At 45.0% G+C, this 15,377-nt stretch overlaps 1 protein-coding gene across 2 annotated transcripts in view; it reads right to left on the bottom strand.

Moving 5' to 3' along the window:
- Positions 1 to 15,377, bottom strand: part of SBNO1 (strawberry notch homolog 1) — a 199,999-nt gene that overhangs the window by 118,924 nt on the left and 65,698 nt on the right. For both annotated transcript variants that reach the window (XM_033956400.1, XM_033956401.1), the window contains 2 exons: positions 9,888 to 10,021; positions 1,219 to 1,309 (listed from right to left, as the gene is read on the bottom strand). In XM_033956400.1, coding sequence (XP_033812291.1) covers positions 1,219 to 1,309; positions 9,888 to 10,021 — 225 coding nt within the window. The remainder of the gene's footprint in view (positions 1 to 1,218; positions 1,310 to 9,887; positions 10,022 to 15,377) is intronic.

Raw genomic sequence — 15,377 nt, 5'->3', positions numbered from 1 at the left:
AAGTGCCCCCTCCTGGACTAAAAAAAAAAAAAAAAAAGCCCCAAAATGCCCCCCCACCCAAGACAAAGGCAGAAGGGATGCCAACTCACTCCTGCCATTGCAAACTCCCCACCGCAATCGGCCTGGCACAGGCCCCCCCCCCCCAATACCTTAAAAAAGTTGGGAGCAGGAGGGGTGCTCGGTCTCTCCTGCTCCAGGCCTCCTGTTGTAATGAACTGCAGCCTTAGGTCCTGCTCTGCTGTATCATGTGATGCACAGGGAGGGGCTTAAGGCCCTGATTGGCTCAGGCGCTTCGGGCTCCTCCCGGGGCAGGGCCTATGGCCGCAATTTGTTGGAAGCCTGGAGAAGGAGGGACAGAGCAACCCTCCTGCTCCCAACTTTTTAAAGTTATGGGTAGGGGGAGCGGGCCATGGGCCAGCCCAGGCCGATTTGCGATGGTAGGAAGGGGTTGGCATTTCTCCTGCCATATTCATCCACACGTGATGGGGGAGGGGGGTCAGGGAGTTTGGGGGGGGTTTTCAGGGAAACTGGGCCTGATGGCAACGGGCATTAGTATGGGGAGGTATTTTTTTATTTTTTGGGGGTTAGGGGAGGGGGCACTTGGGTTAAAACCAAGGGCTCACAAAGCGCTTTTGGCAGAATATATAATAAAGGAATTTTTCTTTTTTTAATAAAGCGCATTGCGAGCCCGTGGCTTTAAAGGGCAGGAGAGTCAGTAAGGAAGTGAAGCAACTGGTCCTCAGCAATTGCTTCACTTTGGATCGGCAAGCCCAATCGGTGTTCCTTCTTCTGTTTAGTGAATTGAGTGCTTCCTACTTATGCATGCCATTTCCCCTTATCTTAATGTGCGGATCGGATTGAAGATTGATTGCACATCTCTTTAGTGAATCGGGTCAGGAAACAACCACAAAACCATCGGCACACAATCAGCAAGTTTTGTGAATCTAGCCCTTACTTCCTTATTGTCAGGCAAACCCATTATATACGTAACCTTAACATAATCTGAGTTGAATAAGTCATCCATAGAATATTTTAATCATTATGTCTGTGGTTTATTACAACAGTCAAAATAAAATTGTTTCATGCAGAGAGCAGTGAAATTGGTCAGAAACTTTGAAAGCATACCCATCACTAGGAGATATTATTTCAAAGCAAAAAAGATGCATAGATCCAGCCTACCAAAGACTTAATTGTTTAAAAAAAAAGCAATGTGCAAACCTTGTTTAGGGAATGAACTTGAATATTTTTGGCGCCAATGTCTCTCAAATCCCTTTCAGCATCATACTTCAAATCATTTGACACACTAAACCTGCCAAAAAAACCCACAGCAAATCAGATTTTAAAATCTTGCACAAAGATTGTGAACTTGATCAGCAGATCAGCATACAAAGAATCCCAACTTTCAAAAAACTGACAGATTAATAAAGCTACATCTACTGAACCTGTACAAAGCACTGTAAATCAAGTGTGTCAAACTTATGACCAACTTCTGGGCCACCCAGTCCTTCACGAGGTTCTTGGCAGTCTAAGGCTGTCTTTTTAATCTCTTCATAAAGAATAGAAACTGACTGCAGATATGAATCATGTAGCTTCTCCTTCCTCAGTTTATCAGTGCTTATTTCATGCCTTCTTGAATTTGGATACACATCTCCTTCAACTGTTTTATCTTCTCTTTAATAGTTCCTTAAAAATTACTCTACTCCCTTTCATTCTCATCTTATAACCCTCATTCCAGTTTTTCCTTTCCATTAAAGCAAGTGTGTCATACAGCAGCCTGTGTTGTATTGTATCAGCTATTGCATATTCTAAATTTAGCATCTGGTTAATTATGTAATGTAAATTTGGTTCCTAAGTATTTTAATGGGGTGAATATGCAGGACAAATATTTTAGTGGGGCCCATCAATGAATACATGGCTACCTGGAGAGGAAGTGATGCACTGTTCTGAATGGCAGCTTCTCTTTAGAGCTCCAATTTCACAGAAACCATCATAGCTATTGCCTTGCATCCTTACCATTTTGAAGGTGATCGGAGGTTTTACTGTGACTGGAAGACTCCCTGAGAGTCCAAAGGGGAAATCACCAATTTGAAGGTCTGACGGCATTTGCTGAGAGCACTGGCCCATTCGGCATTTCATTCAGCCTCCCTGATGAGCAACTTGGGGAGGGAAAAGGGGAGTAGAGCAAGGTGGAGTGATCTAGGGGGCCAGTGGAAAAGGTTTCTAGAAGTGTTATCTTGTCCTGTTATTCTTAATTATTTTAACAATAATATACAGTAGATGATTTATCTATCACATTGCTACCCATTTCTTCACGATATGCAAATAACTCAACATATACAAGCTCCTACACATTCTACCAATGCAGGAAAGCTGCAAGGGTTAGGTTGCTGTAATGAGCTCCCCTGAAACCTGGCTTACTTTGCACGCTGTTGGGATTTTTTTTTTTTTTTTTGGGGGGGGGGGGGATTCTTGTTGAAGCAAAATTTCTTGGCACATCCAGGAAGACTGTCTGTTCCACAACAGACCAAGTCAACTGAAGCACCACTACAGTCTGGGAGGTGGGGAAACAAGGGGAGGGACCTGGCCACACAGGTTTAATATTCTTGCCTTGGTCCAGCAAAACAATAAATTACTCAGTCAGCACAGAGAAAACACAGGCTTTTTTTTTTTTTTGGGGGGGGGGGCTGTGTATTTTTTTATATAGTAAATCAAAAGAAAACATTCTCCCTCAAGGCCTAAAAACCAAAATAGGACTGTACAGACTTACCATGTCTACCACTTGCTGGAAACTCAGAGCAGACTGACTCTGTCTAGGGAGACTGCATAACCCATGTTTGTACCAACCTAGAGGAATGCTATAAAACCAAAAACTTTAACTGGGGCACTAATCCCCCTACCTTTGTCCCCCACCACTTTTGTTTGGCATGAACATCCTCTGCAAAAAGCTTCAGAATTAATGCAATGTGAGCATTAGGATAAAGGTAGGTGAGCAGAAAATACAAGCTGTCACTTTCTGCAGACTTGTTGTCCCTTACTAACTTCTGCTTTCATTGCATGCTAATAGATCTCATGCATATTCATTGGGGAAATCCTGAAAACCCGACTGGATTGCGGCCCTCGAGGAGGGACTTTGACATCGCTGCCCTAATCTCTTTCAGGAAATGCAGAGGTATGCAATGGTTTCAGGATTCAAGATAAATATATCAAAGTCTGAGGCTTAGGTCTGTCTGGTGATATCTTGAAGACCTTAACGGTTGCTTTTTCTTTTAAGTGGGTGACTCAAGGACTTATTGGGAGAGCTTTTGATTATCTAGGTACACAGTGACTTATTTCATACTAACTATACATAATTAACCCCTCCCCACACTTTTATGAAGCCACGTTAGTGTTTAGCGCTGGCCACAGCGGTAAAAAGTTTCAATGCCCATAGGAATTCTATGAGCATTGGAGCTTTTACTGCCGCAGATAGCATTAAAAAATGCTAATGCGGCTTCATAAAAGGGCAGGGGTAAATAAAGAAAATTATGGACTAAGGACAGTGGGACTGGCTTGAGCTTTCTTGGTTTGGTCATATGGCCACTGTTAAAATAAATATTTTACCTCATTTTATGTATCTATTCTAAAATTATTTCTAGAATTGCAGGACAAAGTGATCAAATTTATATGGCATAATAAGAACCCCAAGTGTCAACTATATAAGGACAGGAAGAGAGGGTTAGGTATTCCAAATTTTATATTGTACTATCAATTTGCTCAAGCAAGGCCATTTCTTATAAAAGATGGGTGGCTTCTTTCGTGATAATTCCTTTGATTGGTATTAAAATAATTTTTCTTATGTAATTTTCTGATTCACCCTCTTCTACATAGTGGACTTTAGCTTAAACTCAATGTTTCATTTACTTTTGACTTAATTGCATTGTAATATATTAAGTATGAGCTGAGCTTTTCTGTACAAGAATTTTCTTGATTTTTCTTTTTTTTAATAATAATATTTGTAAAAAATGAAACAGAGATGGGTGGCTATAGAGCATTTGATTGGTGCCCAAAAGTTGGTATATCAACTTTGGTTGACACAATGTAAGAAGTCTGCCTTTGAGTTCAACAATAAGAGCTGCCGTACTAAGACAGACTGAAGGTCCATCAAGCCCAGTATAAAGAATGATAGGGATTAAAAAAATTTGTCCCCATGAGCTCGATCCCTGTCCCGTCCCTGCAAACTGTCTGATCCCATCTGCACAAGCCTAGCCTCAAATATTTATGATTTTATATTGAACTTATTTTATTAAAGTATACAAAAAAATATTATTCCATACAATTGTCATTTTATAAACACAAATACAGAGCAAGGATCAACAAACCTCGTCTCCCCTCCCATTCACAAATATCCCCCCCACCACTAAGAAAACTGAACCCAAAATTACTACAGAATGCTACATAGAAAAAAAACATGCTAACATATCGCAGTCACACATGACAGGAATAATGCTAGGGGAGTGCAACTAGGGCAACTCCCCCCTGATCAGAGAGAGCCCCAAGCCAGCTGGAAGCTAAAGAAGCACGGCCTGGGCTTTGCAGTCTTCAGTTATATCTAATACTAGCTCAAGCAGGATACATATTTTAAATCAGATATATTCTAATCGCAAACTAGAAAGTATTTTTTTCTACCTTTTGTTGTCTTGTCATTTTATTCTTCAAATGTTGGTCTCAGGCACTGGTCTGTTTTCTGTCTTCTCTTAACTCGCTAGCCAGGGTTTCCTGACCATTTGAAATTTCTTCTTTCTCCATGCCCCCCATCCATCTTCTATCTCAGGGGTAGGAATTCCAGTCCTTGAGAGCCACAGGCAGGTCAGGTTTTCAGGATACGCACGAGATAGATTTGCATCTCAAGGAGGCACTGCATGCAAATCCATCTCATATATATTCATTGTGGATATCCTGAAAACCTGACTGCCTGTGGATCTTGAGAACCAGAATTGCCTATCCCTGTTTTATCTTTATGCATGCATCATTTCCCATGTTCAACATCTCCCTTTATGTCTCCTATACATCCCTTTCTAGTATTTCCCCTGTGCTCATCTTCCTGCCTTCATCATCTCACCATTCATTGATCCTCTCCCCCGGTGTACAAAATTACTCTTCTATATCCTTATGCCCCCTGTCCAGCATCTTTTTTACTACTACTACTAATCACTTATGTAGCGCTGAAAGGCGTTTGCAGCACTGTACATTTTAACATTTATAGATGGTCCCTGCTAGGAAGAGCTTACAATCTAACTTGGATATAGGTTTAGGGGTGCGGAACCCAAGGTGAGAGGAGTTAGGACTCAAAAGCACTCTCAAAGAGGTGGACTTTTAACTGGGCCTTGAACACTGGAAGAGAAGGAGTCCGCTGTAGGGATTCGGGCAGCTGGTTCCAAGCATTTGGCGAAGCAAGGCAGAAGGGACAGAATCTGAAGTTGGCAGCCAAAGAGAAGGGCACAGAAAGGAGGGATTTATCAGCTGAGCGAATGGATCTCATGAGGGGGGAATAGGATTATAGGGGGAGATAAGTGAAGAGAGATAGTGAGGGGCAGCTGAGTGAGTGCATTTGTAGGTTTGAATTGTGTTTGGAAACGGATGGGAAGTCAATGAAGTGAATTAGGAGAGAGGTAATGTGAGTGAATCGTCTCTCCTGGAATATGAGTCGTGCAGCTGAAATCTGGATGGAAGCGAGATGGCTAAGCAGAAGGTCTGAGAGTAGCGGGTTGCAGTATTCAATGTGTGAGGTGAGGAGGGTGTGGATTAGTGTTTTGGTAGTGTGCTCAGAAAGGAAGGGTTGGATTTCGGTAATATTATACAGGAAGAAACGGCTGGTTTTAGTGATAGAAACATAGAAATAGACGGCAGGTAAGGGCCACGGCCCATCTAGTCTGCCCACCCCAATGACCCTCCCCTACCTTTCTCTGTGAATAGATCCCACGTGTCTCCCATTTGGCCTTAAAATCAGGCACGCTGCTGCTGAAGTGGAAGACTATTCCAGCGATCAACCACCCTTTCAGTGAAAAAGAATTTCCTGGTGTTCCCGTGCAGTTTCCTGCCCCTGATTTTCCACGGATGCCCCCTTGTTGTCGCGGGACCCTTGAAAAAGAAGATATCTGGGTGGTGAAGGAGAGAGAGGTGTCAAAGATTATCCCGAGATTATGAGCAGACAAAACAGTAAGAATGGCAGTGTTGTCTACAGAGATGGAGAATGAGGGAAGTTGAGAGGTGGGTTTAGGTGGGAAGATGAGCAGCTCTGTTTTAGCCATATTCAATTTTAGATGGCAGCAAGACATCTAGGCGGCAATGTCGGACAGGCAGGCTGAGACTCTGGTCTGGGTTTTAGTAGAGATATTTGGCACAGAGACGTAGATCTGGGAGTCATCAGCATAGAGGTGATACTGAAAGCCATGGGAGGAGATCAGCGCTCTAAGTAAGCAAGTGTAGATTGAGAAAAGGAGCAATCCCAAGACAAAGCCTTGAGATACACCAATTAATAGAGAAAAGGCTAAGGAGAAGGAAACACCATTGCATACACTGATGGTACGATGAGAGAGATAGGAAGAAAACAAGGAGAGGGTAGAACCCTGGAATCTCAACAAGGACAGCGTATCAAGGAGTAGGCTATGATCGACAGTATCAAAGGTAGCAGACAGATTGAGAAGGATGAGGATAGAATAGAGGTCTTTGGATCTGGCCAAGAATAGGTCACTGGAAACTTTAGTTAAGGGCAGATTCCATGGAATGCAGCGGGCGAAAGCCTGACTGAAGTGGATCCAGAATATCATGGGATGAGAGGAAGTCCAGGCAACGACAGTGAAAAGCATGTTCAAGTAACTTGAATAAGAAGGGGAGGAGGGAGATGGGGGGCGATAGTTGGAGGGACACATGGGTGTCCAGTGAAAGTTGCTTGAAGGCATCAGGGACAGTTGCAGTGGAGTGTGTTCCTATTTTCCCCTATGTCTAGCCATCTTCTCTCTGTGTCCATATACCTTTCCATGCCTAGCATTACTCCCCTGTGTTCATATACCACCCCCAAGCAGCATCCCCCTTTTTGTCCCTGTTCCTATGCTTTTGGTATATCTCCGTGTCCAGCACATTCCCTCTTACTCCCTTACACCAATGTGTCTCTTTCACACTCTTTCCCTCCCTCCATGTTCAATTTTTCACTCTTTCACTCTCTTCCTTCATCCCCTTGGTTCAGCTTTTCTCTTTCCCTTCCCTTCTTCCTCCCTTCAGGTCCTGCACTTCTCTCCTTTCCCTATAGCCCCCTTCCCATGGGTCCAACACCTCTATCTCCTCTGTTCAGCGTCCAGATGTGGGTTTGGCATCTCTCCCTTCCCTCCAGCTCCACTCCACCCACATGGGCCTGCACCTCTTTCCCTTCCCCCCAATCCAAACCAGATCCAGCAACTGTCTTCCTTCTCTTCAGCTCCAGCCAGTCCAGCAGTCCAAGCTACCCTCTCCTTCTTTCATGGGTGCAGCAGGAGCAGCAGCCCCCTTCACGAATACAGAAGCTCCACCTCCTCCCTGTGTGGGTGCAGCAGCAGCCCCCCTCGCGAATCCAGCAGCTTCCCCTCCCTCACAGGTCAAAATTGGCAAAAAAAACCAACACCTTGACTCCCCTGGGTCAGCCCCTTTGCTCCTCCCAAGGTGGGTCTACCAGTCTCTTAGAAACTTCATGGAAGAGGTGGCAACCTCACATGCAGAGCTTCTCTGGGACCTTCTTCCAGCAGAGTCCTTCCTTCCAATGTAATGTCAGCTGGTATTATATGCTGGCCCGCCTCCGTGTCTGATTTCATCTGGGGGCTGGGTGGATGTTGGCGAGATTGTAGGGGCTAGGGTGATATGTATATTTGGTGGACCTGCCCAAAACTACGAGATTTCTGGAGATCAGTTCTTACCCTAGTCCATCAGGTCACTGGAGAGCAATACCCAATACCTAAGGGATCCCTGTCAACATGGATTCACTAGGGGTAGGTCATGCCAATCCAATCTTATCAGCTTCTTTGATTGGGTGACGGGAAATCTAGACCTGGGAGAGTCTCTGGACATAGTATACTTGGATTTCAGCAAAACGTTTGACAGTGTCCCACACCGTAGACTATTAAACAAGATGAAATCGATGGGTTTAGGCGAGAAGCTAACTGCATGGGTCAGTGATTGGCTGAGTGGAAGACTTCAGAGGGTGATGGTTAAGGGCACCCCTCTTTGAGACATCGGAGGTGACTAGCGGAGTACCTCAGGGCTCAGTCCTGGGACCATCCCTTTTCAACATATTCATAAGGGACTTGACCCGAGGGCTTCAGGGTAAAGTAACACTGTTCGCTGACGCCACCAAACTATGTAATAGAGTAAGTGAAAGCAATCTCAAGGATAGTATGACCCAGGATCTGATCACGTTGGAAAACTGGTCCTCGACATGGCAGTTGGGCTTCAATGCTAAGAAATGTAAGGTCATGCATCTCGGCTGCGGAAATCCATGCAGAACTTACACCTTGAATGGAGAAACACTAGCTAGGACTTCAGAAGAACAGGACTTGGGAGTAATCGTCAGTGCAGACATGAAGGCTGCCAAACAAGTGGAGCAGGCCTCATCCAAGGCAAGGCAAATGTTGGGATGTATCAATAGAGGCTTCTTCAGCCGCAAACCTGAAGTCATAATGCCACTTTACAGAACCATGGGACCTCACCTGGAATACTGTGTGCAATTTTGGAGACCACCCTACCAAAAAGATGTGCTTCGAGCAGAATCTGTCCAGCGAATGGCCACTAGAATGGTCTCCGGACTCAAGAGTCTCTCATACGAAGAAAGACTAGGCAAACTACAGCTCTACACTCTTGAGGAGCGTAGAAAAAGGGGAGACATGATTGAGACATTTAAGTACATCACAGGTCGTGTCGAGGCGGAGAGCGATATATTCTTCCCCAGGGGACCCTCGGTCACAAGGGGGCACCCGCTCAAACTCAGAGGAGGGAAATTTAATGGTGACACCAGGAAGTATTTCTTCACAGAAAGGGTAGTAGATCACTGGAACAAACTTCCGGTGCAGGTGGTCAAGGCCACCAGCGTGCTCGACTTTAAGAATAAATGGGACATTCACGTGGGATCCCTACAGGGGTCGAGCTAAGGAACTGGGTCATTAGCACTCAGACTTGATGGGGTGGGTCAGAAGAGTGGGCAAACTTGATGGGCTGTAGCCCTTTTCTGCCGTCATCTTTCTATGTTTCAATATTGTCTTCTGCATATCTGTCCGCCGGGGATCCAGCCTATGGTCCATAAACTGGCCTCATATCTTTGTGGCAGCTAGATTGGCTCTGGCCAGGGAAAGGAAAAAACTGTCACTCCCTTCCCTGGAGGCTATCGTAAACTGGACTATATGTTTTTAATGACTAAGTTAACTGTCTGGAAATCAGGCCGCTTGGTATTCTTTTATAAAACTTGGGGCCCATTCATTTCTTGAAAAGACGCTCAAACAGCAGCAATCCCTATATTTGGTCATTGGCACTTTATACTTTATTTAATTTGCATAATTATTTCTATTGGCAGTGGAGGAGGATCCATAGGGTGCAGGGATAGGGGTTGGGATTCATTTTTCCTTATTTCTTTTTTATGCTGTTGTATTATGCTGGAAATTCTCTCCGATTTATACTGTTTGTATTTTCTCAAGAAATATTATGGTTATAGTATATGGTTTCTATGACTATCTTAAATAAAGAAATTATTAAAAAAAAGGAAAAGAAAAAGAAAAAACAATCTACCGGAAGACAGACACAACCAATGTGTTCAGGACTGGTCTGATAAGAAAAAGAAAATGCATTTACAGTAAACACTGCACAGAAGTTGAAATATTTTGAGTTTTACGTACCAGACTGATCTTTTTCTACCCAGCAGATAGTTTTCAAAAATAATTCCAGCTATGGTTCTTCCTTTGCCCACACCTGCACCATCTCCTATTAAGAAGCCAGCTCGATCTCCATTAGGCAGAAACGTTTCATGTTGCTATATATATGCAAAAAAACAAAAACAAAAACAAACCAGGAAAAGGAAGTTGGATAAATAGGTTTTAAAAAGTACTTTCGCATCCAGTGTTCACACTGAGCGTCAGTCTAACAGGAGCATTGTTTTTGGGTTGTTTTTTTTACAAATTTTAAGGATTTTATACAACATTGCTGTATTACACATGTTTTTTTATTAGTGAAGCATAGGACAACTCGGACCCCTGAAGAAGGAGTGTTTCTCCGAAACATGGACCATGTTGGGTCTGGTCTCCATGTATATGAGAGCCATCCTTTGGATAACATTTTACTGACTTTTAATAAAACTTCCTGCACCTTGCACATTCCTCTCTGCAGTTTTTTTTTGTTTTTGGTGTTCTCCCTTAACTAAAGACTTGTTGGATTTTTCTTTGTATAGCTTATTTGCATAGCATTTAATTTTTGTGCAATCCCACTTTATTTCAGAACCAGTGGGTTAATTTCCTCCACCCGCCAGAACTGTAGGAAGCCTCAAAATGTCAGAAGCTTTTACCGCTCCTCCTACCTCATCACTGAGCATGCTCCAAGACAGATAGGGAAAATGCTTGAATAACTGATTGTAAACCGCTTAGATAACCTTGATAGGTGGTATATAAAAACCTAATAAGCTTGAAACTTTTCTGCTCGTGTTTTACTTTTGTGATATTTAAGTATTTTTCGTTCGCAGTTCTTGTCCTTGTGCTGTGGAAGTTCCCTGTGGGGACATTCTTGACTGCAGGAGATCGCAGACCATTGGAGAATGTCTGCTTCTGGGGGGATTCCCTGCTTGGCAGTAAGCTCCCTGGACAGCCTGCACATCAGATCAGGACTCGGGGACTGTTCCCTTAGGAGCTTGCTCATCCCAGGTTCATCTGACAGTTGGGTGAAGCGCAGGCTTAGCGATTCCATGGAGGCGCGACCAGGTCAGAGCCAGACTGCATTCCTCCGCCAGTGTTTAAGCGACGTGTCCATGGGTGACTGAAGTCTCTGGCTGTGGTGGCAGTCAGAAGACTTGAAATCCAGTTTTCCAATGTTTCCTGAGGCACAGGATTAGAGAACGACACGTGGAAAAAATTTGTCCCCGTTCCTGCGACCACCGTCCCCGTCACCACCCCGTCTCCGCGACCACTGTCCCTCACCCCATCCCCCTCCTCGCAGCATCCATACAAGCCTCAGTACTGAAATATTCTTTATAAATCAAAGTTCTGGCTGCTGAACTAGAGAAAGATGTTCATCTGGCATGGCTTTGTTTCTAAATTTTTATAAACACAACTAATATACTACTTTATCCTAAAGCAAAAAAAATAAAAAATAAAAAAATAAATAGTAAATAAATAGAAATTTTTTTTCTACGTTTGTTGTCTGGTTTCTACTTCCCTCATCTTCTCATTCAATTCTTTCCATCCACTATCTGTCTTCTCTCTACGTCTTCCATTTGCTCTGTTACAGTGCCTCTCCCTTCACCCCCCCTCCAATTGGTCTTGCACCCATCTTCTTCCCTCCGCTCCCCCATAGTCTAGCTTCTCTGTCTTCTTCCTTTCCAGCGTCTTCTCCCCACTCTCTCTTCCCCCATGTCCCTTCAGCGTCTTCTCCCCACTCTTTCTTCCCCATGTCCCTCCAGCGTCTTCTCCCCACTCTTTTCCCCATGTCCCTTCAGCGTCTGTTCCTCTCCACCCCCTCCTTCCACCTCACCACCCCTCACGCGGCCCCCCTTCCTGAATCTATCTATCTACCTACCTCCCTCCCCTTTACCTTCACGGCGGGTAACAACCACCATGCCATTCTCTACACAGGATCTCCTTGTGAGCTGTTTCAGCTCTGCCTGCAGTGTCTCTCAATCAGCACATTTCACAGTGAGTAAAAGATGCAGTGTTCCCTGTCATGTTTCTGTGAAAACAAGCTAACACAGCTTGAGTCAGATTTTGGGGAGTCTTTAAAAAGAGGTTTTTAGGTGGTTTTCCTGCATGCCCTACACCCCCTCACCCCTAAAATCTGATTTTGAGGGTTCTCTGTGGTTTTCCTTGGCTATTTTTAGTCAAAACAGGCCTTCAGTGACCATTCTGAATCTTTCCAGATTTGATTTTAGTTATTTTTCATACTTGCCATCTTCATTTTTGAAAGAAAACCACATAGATGACCTTCCCGGGGCAGGATGGGATGGATTCATGCCTCATTTGCGGTGGATGACTGTTGGATGTGCAGCCATGTTTCATTTGCACTGTAGCCTGTAAGGGGGGCGAGGTTGGCTCAGATGCTGCCCCGACTCCCACAAAATTGACATCAGGGTGGCCCCTTAGGAATGCGCTTGCGGCGTTTCAGTGAAACGCAAGTGCAGCTCTTGCGATAAACCTCAAATCTTCGGCGCAAAAGTCGGCTCCTGCGGAGGATGGTTTTCCCCCAAATTTATGAATATGCTTTTATCTATCAGGCAAACTTAGTTAAAAAGTCTCTGCCCGTTTCCCTTCCACCAGCTTCTGTACCGGTCATAGGGACCCCTGTTACAAGGGACCAGGGTCTGTCTTCTTGCCTTCCTGTGGGGAAACCAGGGAGTATGTCGGCTGTTCCTACAGTTGCGCCAGACACTCTTTCCATTCCTCTGCTTTTGAAAGGTGGCACTGCGGCGGCCATGGATATGGTGAATCTGGCAGATCTCCATGATCTGGACCCATGTGGAGCCCGTGATTTGGGGGGGAGGACTCCACTATACGCAAATTCTTCAAACCTGTGCACCTTGTGGATTTAATCTCTGCAGGAATTGAAGCTGCAGACGGAACAGACAGTCACTGCGGAACGTTCCCTCATGAGTGACCAAAGGCCATCTGCCTCTTTACCTGATTTATCCTGACATTGTATGGATTCTTACAGATATTTGGGAGACTCCAGAGAGTCCATGTGCTCGAGCCATGGCACGGCTTTATCCCATGGTGGATGGCTTTAACAAGCACTTTATTTCCCCAAAGGTGGATTCTTCAGTGGCGCAGGTCACCAAGTGCACTGAAGGATGTCCAGGACAGATGCGTGAATTTCATCCCTAAGCCTTTTTGATTTGGCTGCAGCTGGTGTTAAAGTGACGTTGGCCTCCTCCTTTGTGGCTTGAGTGTGCCATTCCAAGCTGTGCCCTGATCCCGACACTGTGGTGCTTCATGATTTGGATTTTCTCATCTCCGGAGTGGATTACATGGCTGATGCCTTATACGACATCTTAAAAGTTTTGGCTAAGTTTAGTGCCTATTCTGTTTTAGTTTACAGAATGCTCTGGATCAGGCAATGGTCTGGTGATTCATCTTCTAAAGCTACTTTGAGCCGGCTTACCTTTAAGGGTCAACTCCTGTTTGGCTAGTCTCGATGAACTTATGGCCAGTGTTCAGGATTGTAAACTCAATGCATTGCCTGGGAGCAGGTCCTGCCCTTCTAGGAGTTCAGGGCATTCTAATTTTTGTCCCTTCCGGCATTCTCATCCGTACTCGGGTCCTTTCACAGGAAAATGGTCCTCTTTGTCTGCCAGACTGTGCTTTGGCGGGCCTTGCCTTTAGCAGTCTGTGGCAAATTAGCTGGCGGCTTCCACTAAGAAATAATTGACGCTAGGCCGATGTCTCCTCTGCACATTGGGGGGGTAGTTGTTGGTCTTTCTAGCGGCATGGAAAGCCATTATCTTCAACCGCTGGGTTTTGGAGGTCTCAGAGATGGCTACAAATTGGAGTGTCTCTGACCTCTGACAAGAGTATTTTTCTGGTTTCCCCTGTGGGCCACCCCAAGAAGGTAGTTCGGGTGCATGCCACAGTCCTCAGACTTGTGGATATTGTGGCAATCGAACCCGTGCTGGAGCGAGAATCAGGCTCTGGGAGATACTCGATATACTTCATCATTCCAAAGAAAAGGATCCGACGATTGGAGACTAATTCTGGACCTCAAGGCGGTTAATGCAGTCCTGAAAGTCCTCAATACCGCATGGTGACTGAACGCAGTGATTGCATTGGTAGCACTGAGGGAGGTTTTAGTCTTCCTGGATCAGGCAAAAGCGTATCTTCACATTTTCATTTTACCAGACCACAGGATGTATCTGTGATTCCATATTCTGGGGCAACATTTCCAGTTTGCTGCGCTGTCCTTTGGTTTGGCAATGGCAACCTGGACCTTCACCAAAGTGATTGTGGGGGTGGCAGCCCATCTCTGCACCCTTAGTGTCTTGGTTCACCCTTATTTGGATGACTGGTTGATCAGAGCTCTCCCTCTGTCTGAGGAGCATCAGGCTGTCTGGCAGGTGGTTCAGTTGCTGCAACATCTGGGCTGCGTGATCAAATTCAGGAAGATTCACCTCGAGCCCACCCAGGATTTGGAGTACCTGGGAGTTTGACTTCACACAAATAAGAACAAAGTGTTTTGACTTGTGTCCCGTCAGGAGAAGCTACAACAGGTTAATCAGGGACCTTATGGCCATGTCGATCCTGATGGCTTGGCAATATCTACAGGTTCTGGAGACCATGGTGGCAACGATCAATGTTAGAAACATAGAAAATTGACGGCAGAAAAGGGCCTTAGCCCATCAAGTCTGCCCACACCAATGACCCACTCCCTAATGTTTATTCCCCTAGAGATCCCACGTGAATATCCCATTTTCTCTTAAAATCTGACACGTTGCTGGCCTCAATCACCTGCTGAGGTAGCTCGTTCCAATGATCGATTACCCTTTCGGTGAAGAAGTACTTCCTGGTATCTCCGTAAAATTTCCCTCCCCTGACTTTCAACGAGTGCCCTCTTGTAACTGAGGGCCCTGTAAGACAGAAGATAGCATCTTTGACCTCTATACGTCCCATAATATACTTAAAGGTCTCAATCATGTCTCCCCTCTCTCTCCGTTCTTCCAGCGAGTACATCCGCAGTTTTTTCAGCCTTTCTTCGTACGTGAATTCCCTGAGCCCCAAGACCATCCTGGTAGCCATTCGCTGAACCGACTCCATTCTCAACACATCTTTCCGGTAGTGCGGTCTCCAGAATTGAACACAATACTCCAGATGAGGTCTCACCATGGATCTGTACAATGGCATTATGACTTCAGGTTTTCTGCTGACAAAACCCCTACGGATGCAGCCCATCATTTGTCTTGCCTTGGAAGAAGCCATCTCCACCTGATTGGCAGCCTTCATATCATCACTAATGATCACTCCTAAATCACGTTCTGCCTTGGTCCTGGACAAGGTTTCACCATTTAGTGTGTAAGTTCAAATGGAGGCTTCATCAGTTGAGCAAGGACAACATTGAGGTTCCAAACCACAGGAGGCGGATTGAGAGGAGGTTTGACATTGAAAAGTCCTTTCATGAATCTGGAAGCCACCGGATGAGCA

The sequence above is a fragment of the Geotrypetes seraphini genome, chromosome 8, assembly GCF_902459505.1.
Source record: "Geotrypetes seraphini chromosome 8, aGeoSer1.1, whole genome shotgun sequence".
NCBI lineage: Eukaryota > Metazoa > Chordata > Amphibia > Gymnophiona > Dermophiidae > Geotrypetes > Geotrypetes seraphini.
This window is presented reverse-complemented; position numbering and strand designations above follow the sequence as displayed.